General features: G+C 36.6%; 1 protein-coding gene across 1 annotated transcript; it reads right to left on the bottom strand.

The window, feature by feature from the left end:
• Positions 1-1310: 1310 nt before the first annotated feature.
• Positions 1311-7951, bottom strand: haao (3-hydroxyanthranilate 3,4-dioxygenase). Its single transcript, XM_023279401.3, has 10 exons — positions 7780-7951; positions 7465-7543; positions 6149-6232; positions 5821-5927; positions 4670-4759; positions 4534-4577; positions 4305-4450; positions 2653-2721; positions 1889-1971; positions 1311-1695 (listed from the first exon to the last, which is right to left on the bottom strand). Exons 1-10 carry the CDS (start codon positions 7866-7868, stop codon positions 1623-1625), a joined length of 864 nt encoding a protein of 287 aa, XP_023135169.2. The 5' UTR covers positions 7869-7951; the 3' UTR covers positions 1311-1622.
• Between the last annotated feature and the right edge of the window lie 1932 nt (positions 7952-9883).

Here is a 9883-nt window from a genome sequence, read left to right on the forward strand (position 1 = left end):
CGCCTCATTTTGGGTTCGAATCCCCCCCTCATTCCATGACAGTTGTCCTAGGTGTTTCCTACTTCTTCTAGTCTAAGCTAAATTGAGTTAGCCTAAGCTAAACAGAGCTAAGTTAATTGTGCCTTGGCTTCAACCCACCAACGTTTTCACCTGACATAGAACACAAAAAACAAATGAAAATCTCTTTGAAAATGTTCCTTCAAGTCCCTCTGCAGTCATTAATGAAACCCCTAAAAACTCATCTCTTTGTATCACAGTTACAAGTTTTTATAAATGAAAATAATTTTTCCTGTTTGAAAATGACATAGATATAACTCCACACCGTTCACTCCTCTAGAATGTGGATTTCTATGCAGTTTTCTTTCTCTACTTATCCCTCCCCAAACTGCTGCAGCTCAAGCACACCAGCTCACTGACAACTTTGCTCAACCACTGTAAAATTACATTCTAGTACACAATTGAAACTTCTAATATTGTAGTGTTGCTAATGCTACATAAAGGCTCACAGGTTCACCTTTTGCACTTTTCAACCAAAATAAGAATCTCTTCCTTTTCTTTTCTCCTCTCATACAAAAAGCCCCACAATGCAAGTTGACAGGATTTTTTTCAAACATATAAAATAATACTATATGACCATGTTAACAAGGTTAAAAAAAAAACTTGCTTTTTATTAGAAGAGGTTAAATAAAAATAAAATACAATGTCTAGGTGAAGTTTGTCTTTCAGGAGACATCTCTGTGACTAGAACATAGGATTTAGAACTGTTAGTACAAATCCTGTTTTTGTCATTTTAATGCACCGGTACAGTTTATATTCACAAAATCTGATCATACTATCCTAAACAAACAAGGTACCAGACCCACGTGCATTCCATTTGTTTACTGGCATTTTATCTACAACACATAAATCAAAAGAACCTTGGCCTCATTAATAGCTGCACCCATTCCTGGGAGACAGGTTTTATGGATGTGTCTTAGCACATCTCGCAACCAAATCTTTTCTGAACTCATGCCCAGGCAGTTGGGACTTCTCTAGGAAAGGTCAGCTCATTTGAAAAAAAAGATTGTAAAGTGGATTAAATAACTTCCAAGCAGAGGTTGGCATGCAACACATGGGCATCATCTGACAACAAGGTTACATTCCTGATACTTGTCGAAACTTGTGTTTTACATCTTCTCTGTCACCGGGATTAATGTACTGGAACTGTAGCTTTGACAAGCCTGATAACAGTAGCAGCCATGGAACTTAACGAACTGTAATTAACTGTCAAGGAGAGAGTCTGTTAAGACAAATAACCACATTGTGTGCACTTTCATTTCTTAAGATATATCTTTATTAGTTCTCTCTTAACGCAAATATAAAATTACACGCAGTGGCAAAATGAATGTGAGTGCAGTTTCAGTTTCTGTAGTGTCTTCTAGCCAATAATGCTGAAAGGGGTTAATAATCATTTCCATTACCAAAAAACAAAACTTAACGGAGTTTACACAGCTTATTGTATGTGACAATGATACACAACGTACTGTTTACTGACCGATAGAGCTCTTTGTGAAGAATAGGAGTACACATGAGCTATATCTTCACGAGAGTCTGCTGTATTTGTGTGAATTGGCAGTTGATGGTTAGGGTCTCTTCCGCTCTGGGTTTTGAACCACACACAAGGCGACAGTCCCCTCATCTCTCTGCCACTCATATCTACAAAAGAGGAAACCATATATATTTTTATGGTTGGCTTTGAGGAAGTAATATTTCCATCATAACTGTCAAATCACACACACTTTAAAACGACACTAGAATATCTTGAAAGCTAAATATTAACACCTTTGATCTAAAAGTTGTCTACTAATTTGATACTGAGTTGGTAAATTATTCATTAATATTGACTCACTGGCTCTGCTCAGGAACAAGCAAACTGTCCCCTGCAGAAAGGGTAAACTCCTGCTCATTCAGAGTTACTCTTGACGATCCCTCCTGATAGAGAGACAGAAAATAAGAGAATAAGAGAGGAATAAGCTTGGCTGAGTGAAAGCAGACAGACACGTACATGTGATGATCAAAAAGTTCTGAGACTGTGGTGCCCATGAAGTGGGCATGACACCACACTATCAACATGGAGACACGTGTTAGACATTTTTGGTGACAACTGGTAGGTGTGCATTTGTGACACAAAAACACGTTCTGTCATTCAGTTCTAGAGATGATCCAACCTTCATGTAGAAGAGCATTGTTGGTAATTAGAGGTGTGTCTGTGGGTACCACCGAGAGAAGAAAATATCCTTTTCACATTGTAAGAGGCCACAGTTTCCAAAACTGGGCAAGACACATCAGGTCAGGAGTATACCAACAGCATGTTTTCCTCAACATTTATGTAGTTATCAACCAGGAATTAATGCCTCAGGGTCGGATTCTGTGTCCATGTCAAGGCAGACTTCTACTGTTATGTCCTGAAGTGTATGAAGGAGAAGAATCAGTGCAAACAATCTAGGTCCAAGGACTGTTGCAGAATCACTGAGAGTGCACAACCAGAGTACTTTGGCCAAAGTAAAATCAGTTACAGTTTATGATTTTTACAGGCACAGTTCTGAAACTTTTGAACAAAATCCGTACATAAAGCAGCACAGCAGATGGTTGGTACATACTGTTCATACATACCATTTGCCAAATCCACACATCACTTTGTCGCACTGACGTCTCTGTCAATCCAGGTCCGAACACTGTTGCCTGTTGGAGTCATAAGAGAATCTTCATTTCTGTTATCATCTATGGTATATCTCATATGCTCATGTTGTCTCAACTGTAATTCTGCCTTTGTGTTGAAATTTATGCAGTTAAAACTTGCTGTGACATAATCTTATCCATGATACCAGTAGGGAATTTCCACAAGCTCGACATACCACTATTACCATGCATTATACGTTAGTTTCAGTTTTGCCTTAGTAAAGTCTGTCTTCTACAGAATTCACTCAAGTATCAAAATTAGTTAGAAACCCTAGGAACTAGGACTTGTGTTGAAATTTATGCAGTCAAAACTTGCTGCGACATAATCTTATCCATGATACGAGTAGGGAATTTCCACTGACTTGTAACACTGTTATAAGCTACTGTACATGTATACAAAATAAATGCTACGTAAATAATACATGCAATTATATAAATTTTACAAACTTTATTTAGAGTCCTTCTTGTGTTTTGAACATTTTTGCATTTCAAGGTAAAATTTAGGTTAAAACAATATTCAATTAATGTAAAAACAGCAATACAATGTGCTTCACAAAAAAAACAAAAATACCACTAAACATCAGAAGCAAGAAGTATGAACAATTAAAATGTTTAGTACTCTAGAGTTAATATTTTTTCTTTTTTAGGAAAAAGCAAGCCTGAAAAGATGACGTTCACGTAAGGTAAATTTTGAGACATCCAGTCATTGATTGCTGAAAAACAATTTACAAGTACATCAACAGGGTTTCAATCGAGAGGTGTAGCAGAGGTATAGAGCTGTATGTCATCTGCATAGCATCGGAAACCGTTGTCATGTCTGCAGATGATATAGCCTGATCTCAGCATCTGCAGAATGATGAATTGGGCCTTGGATTTGGCTTTACCAGTTTTTTGAACATCCTTCAAAGTTTCCATAACTATCAAATTCAAATGGGCCACGTGTTGCTCTTTTTTTCTTGTAGCAGGCAGTTCAGTAACAATTGACTGGTTATCAGCTGTGCAACCATCCTGCATATCCTACCAAGTCCTACTCATATTTGAGGGAAAAGTAATTTCTGCCTGTCAGAACATCATGATCAACTGTATTGGAGGTACTTCTAAGATGAAGATGTCCCTCAGTAGTTTGAGCATTCAGACCTGTTCTTTTATCAATAACTGTCGCTTAAGAGAGCTGTCATCTCAAGACAGTATAAATGTTGGACAAATGCTGCTGGCAATATTTAAGTTCAGAAGCTTAATATAAATCTGTTTCTCAAATATTTTCCCCAAAAATATCACATTAGAAATTGATCCTCTTTATGTTACATATTAAACTAAAAAAGTGTCCAAAGCACTTTTGTAGGCCACTGGATACCTGACCTCTGCTACTGAATCAGTAATGCTACTTTTTATACCTTAGTTTAAGAAATATGAGACTGTTTCCTACAAAAACCCTTCGTAATTTACTCTGTTCTCTATTGTTTACACTTTATTAAACAACGACATTAAATAACCACACAAGAGCTTTAACCCATATAAAATGGTCAATTAAATTATCAGCAACTATATAGTCAAAGTAAACAAAAAATTAAAGAAATTTCTTGTACCTCTGTTTCAAACTGAGCTCCGAACATGTTGACAGACTTTCCATTACCCAGGGACGGCCTTTGCTTTTCCAGCCAGTCTTTGAAGGAGAAGGGTGACATCACGTTCATGGTATTAAACTGGAATGGAGGCTCTCTGAAGACTTCATCTGTTCGTTCAAAGATAAACAATTTAACGTTTCTACCCTTTAGATCAGACACAAGATACTTAATACATTTCTGAACAACTCACTTGGATCAGGTTTTCCTGTTTTGCACTGCTTAGACGCCATGAACCTGCAAGTAAAAAGTTTATCAACCAAACAAACTACAATAAAACCAATAACCTTTTCTGATGGACTGTTTGTAAAGACAGGAAGATGTCTTACTCTTTAATTACTGGCACCAGTTGAGTTCCTAGATTCTGGCAGTAGAACCATTTCTCGAACAGGATGTCAGTAGTGTTGTCCACATAGTACCTGGAAACACCAACACACACTAATGTTAATGCTGCTTTGAGTCACTGAGAATCTCACGAATCTACCTACAGCACTGACTTTTATGAATGTTCTGGGCAGAGATGCAAAACAGGAAGTCTTTCTAATCCCATTCTACGACTGCAAATGTAACAATGCATCCATAGGAGGTCAAATAACATCAGCACCATCATCACTACAGTTGTGGGTACATCATGATTTGGGGCTGCTTTGCTTCCTCTGGTCCTGGGCAGCTTGACATTATTGAAGTAGAAATTAATTACAGAGCTATCAAGCTATTTTATCACGAATTCTACATAAAAGAACGAAATGGTGAATGTGATTTTGCCTGTTGGTTTGTGGACTACAATTTCAATGCCTTTTTTAAAGCCTTTTAAATTTCGACAGTTTGCCATCTTGGTATATATATATATATATATATATATATATATATATATATATATATATATATATATATACTATAAAACTATAAAATAATACATATAATACATATGGAATTATGTCGTAAACTAAAAAGTGTTAATCTTCAGTATTAATCTCCAATTTAGAAAAAAATAAATAAGTAAATAAATGAGAAGATGTGTCTAAACTTTTGACTGGTAGTGTATATACATTGTTGTAGAGAACAGTGCAAGTGTGGCTACCCAGCTAAGACTTAGTAAAAGTTGGTTGATGCAACAGCACAATGACCCTAAAAATATTTTTGCTATATTTTCTCATAGATTTTTCAAGTAAACACTAGTATGTGACTTTGAAGATAGTATTAAGACCCTCTGGAGCAGACACCATGCTGTATTGTCACCTACTCCGCATTGCATTAAAGCAACTGCAGTAACTGTCGTACTCCTTGTATTTCCTGCAGCCCACTAAAGATCCAATTTTCTGATTTATCACTTAGTTCTGTAAATTTGACTTTTAATGGCATGCTTTTAGTTTCATTACAGCTCTGTGTATTTCTGAGCATGTCCTGTGGTTATTTTCTTGCCATTATTTCATTAAGAAGAGATGAGAAAAAGGAAAGAGATGGAGTTACAGGAGTTAACCTCAGGCAGTCGGTCTCTGTCAGAAGCCGTCTCCTCTCCACCACCAGTCCTACAGTGTTGGCCTGTCTCTGGGGGGAATGAGGGATCCGAGCAGGCAGCAGAAACATCTACAGATTGGAAGTTAATTAATAGAATGTAGATTGTCACAAGAAAAATTCATCACAGAAGCATGATGCATTTCCTTATTTTCATTAGTAACGGGTATTACAAGGGACAAGGATGTAATGTATTGATTTAAAGATGGACTCTCTATATAGAGAAATTCTGTATAGCTTTACTGTCAAGATAAAATGCAATAGTAATGCATATTAAAAATATTAAAGCTCACCTCTCCCTCCTTGATGTGCACATCTTTGTGTTTGCCGTTTTCAATCACTTTCAGGCACATGTCCCCCTTCAGCTGGTAGAACAACTATTTAAAACAGCGAATGGAAGACAGATAAAGAATAGCACCAGGTTAAATGTTATTCATCAAAATATTTTTTGCAAGTGTTGGCAAGTTCTGCATATGTGGTCAAAGGATGTATAACAGGACACGCTGTAGTCTCCAACTGAACTGTTGGCATTTGTGGTAATAGTGGATAATGCAAGTACCAGTAAGAAGGATGCACTGAACACAAAATGAAAATATTTCAGTTTCTGTTTCTCGAACAGAACATCTTGTTTTAGTCAATACTGAGAAAACTGTGACGAAAATAGAGGCATTTTAACACATAGGATCCAAATTTTAAGGATTCAAAAGTAACTGGACACTTTTGGGGTGATTATGTTGTTTCACCGTTCATTATCAAAGAGCCCAGTTATGGCTCAGAGCTGACAAAGTTAGGTAAGGTAGCGCTCCAGAAAGAACAACACTCTGAAGCCACAGGGGTCTATGTCTATGTTGAAGCCACTGAGTGATTCAGCTAATGATAGGCCCGCAGTATTACCAGACCAGCGGTGCAAACTAAGAAGCATATTTTAGCAATTTACATTGTTTGGGCAGATTTGTAGTTGAGCTGCTGTGTTCAAGCTGCAGTAAGCAGAGGAAGTGTGAGTGGAGAACAACATCTAAGCCATTCGAAGGCAGAAAGGGATTGTTTTCACTGAAAAATAAAACTCTACACGTGCAACTTGGCAACACAGAAGAGTTTTTTGGAGGTTAATTAATGGCCTAAGCTGGACTTTAATTCTAAATTGAATGCACTGAACCACAGAGCTTAAAAAACAATAAATGTAAGAGTGTCCACCTTATCCTCTGGGCTGTTGTTTAGACAGTGTAGAAAATAAGCACAACTTTAAAAATATTAAGGACCACCACTGAGAAATGACTGTTGCAAGTGGCTGTCAGCTGACACTCCGTACTTTGACACTTCAAAGATCACGGCAGACAAGGATGCCAACGACCACAGTTCTGCTAAAAAAACTAATAGTGGCAGCTGGCCAAAATCATTTGACCACGTATTGCAACACTGGTAGAATTTGGCCTTGATGTGGAGCCAGTAATATGGGGAACTATTAGGAAAAAGCAAGAACTGAAAGCTACATTTTGTTCTCATTCATCAAGTTTGCATGAAGTAATCAGGTTGAAGGTGGTGTCCTGGTTTCATTAGGTGCATGTGTGTGTTGGAATGAAGGCAGGATAAATCAGCACTTCTGTCTCACCTCCTCTCCCTCCTCTATATGGTAATCCTTCCTGGTATTGGGACCTCCAACAAACATGATCTGTAACTGGGAAAAGTGCCTGACAGAAAGAGGAATTAGAAACAATCTTGTAGTGACTGTAAGTCCTTAAACAATTTCTGTAGTTGTTAATTTCTGTATGCACCAAAATAGAATTTTCAACCTAATGAATTGTAAAACTGTCAAATAAACTACAGATTGTTTAATACACTGTGAAATCTATCATTTGCACTTACAAACAAAAGCACAAAAATATGTAACAATTTGGCAAATATGAAAGCAAAACATGTTACTCACATGAGCTTGTTGCACACTGGTGGCAGAAAAGCATTTTGGTTCTCTGCTATCCAGTCGTCCACATTTACTAGAAAAGACTGTTTGCTCATTTTTAGGTCAAATGGGCTTTGTGTTGCAGTGTTAAAGCTCTGGGACTGATAGTCTCACTGCAGTTGTGACTGCTTTCAATATTATGACACTGAAAGTTCAAAATGCAGAAATGGGCGTAAGCCAATCAGGGACTTCTGTTTCCTAGACTGGTGAAAGGTTGCTTGCAGTGACATAAGTAACATCCTGTGTAACACGAATAGAGCTGAAATGAAAGCAGGTTTCACTGAACCTACATACGTCTTGTGAAGTATCGTTCATACTGTTTATCTTGTATATATACTGGTGGTATCTCATAGCATTAGCACTGGAATCCACTGTTGATACGGTTTCTGTTGCTCATACAGTTTATAATAGAGAAACTATTTAAACTGGTTATACCATTATTTATCCCTAACTGTACATTTACATTATCTATAAAAAAATTATATCCACGTCTGTACATTCATATACTATCGTTCAAAAGTTTGGGGTCACCCAGACAATTTCAGGTTTTCCATGAAAACTCACACTTTCATTCATGTGCTAACATAATTGCACAAACAAGGGTTTTCTAATCATCAATTAGCCTTTCAACACGATTAGCTAACACAATGTAGCATTAGAACACAGGAGTGATGGTTGCTGGAAATGTTCCTCTGTACCTCTATGTAGATATTCCATTAAAAATCCATCATTTCCAGCTAGAATAGTCATTTACCACATTAACAATGTCTAGACCATATTTCTGATTAATGTAATGTTATCTTCATTGAAAAAACTGCTTTTCTTTCAAAAATAAGGACATTTCTAAGTGACCCCAAACTTTTGGATGGTAGTGTATATCAGTGTGTCCACTGTCCACATTGTTTATTCTGTTTATACTGCAACTTATTCTATATACTATACTGTATATAATGCACCTTACTGCTTTTACATTAGTGATTAAACTGCATTTTGTTGTCTTAGTACTTATACGCTGAGTAATGACAATAAAGTTGAATCTAATGTAAATTTATTGAACACATCAAGGTTTTGTTTAGATGTTTGGTTATACAAAGACTGCAAAGAATACACTGACCAGTTAAAGCAAAATGTCAGATTTCTAATGAAGAATGACAAGCCATGTATGGACTACGTGTACTGGGTTTATTCACATACATTCAGCCACAGAAACAACAAAACAGAAGCAAAATTGTGCAAAATTTGTGGCATCATGTGCTGGGCAAGAAAAAAAAGAAGTACTGACTTTTTTTTTAATATAAGGAACGTAAACAGCTGACGATCATTCACCCAACACACTGAGCTTAGTCAAGGCTGATTATCAAAAGTTCTGTTGACATTAGATGTAATGATGTAAGCTGTCCACTACGTGGAGCTATTAACACAGTCAGTCTACATGACAGCTCTGTTGTGTCTACAGCTGCAGCTTGTAAGAAAACTGCACCTCCAAATGCACCAAACTGGTAGCGAGAGCTTCGCCAGTCTTATGCAAACAGCAATCAGAATTTATTTCAAGAATGCACAATTTTTTAGTAACATAGCAACATACTGGTATCGTCTCAATAATGAAATCTCAAGTTACCGTTTTTTTTGGTTTTTTTTTTACAGCTTTTGTGGTTCCTCTTTAACTGTGAATAAAAATGTGCACCAAAATGTGCATTTACATAAGTTGCATATCTGTAATTATGTAAATAGAGTGAAGAATAACAGCAGAACAATAGCATTTCCTCGATATTTTTTTTTATTAAATTGAAAAACAACCTTAAATGTTACACTAGCCTTCGTTGACCTCTTCGGCTTTTGTAGTTACAAGAACATCAGCTGAATTTTTCTGAGAAACCTTCATTTATTAAGCAAGCTCCTTGAAAATACAATTTTGTTTATGAGGAAGACCTAGACTAAAAACAGCACCATTTTTAATTTAGAAAAAAAATATAAAATCAAAATATAATAAAGAAAAAGTAAAGCATATTAAATCAGCTGAAGCACTGCAGATAATTCAAACGAAATCCAGCTTAGGAACATCTACTGCTCT

Source organism: Amphiprion ocellaris, chromosome 16 (genome assembly GCF_022539595.1).
Source record: "Amphiprion ocellaris isolate individual 3 ecotype Okinawa chromosome 16, ASM2253959v1, whole genome shotgun sequence".
In the NCBI taxonomy this organism is placed as follows: domain Eukaryota; kingdom Metazoa; phylum Chordata; class Actinopteri; family Pomacentridae; genus Amphiprion; species Amphiprion ocellaris.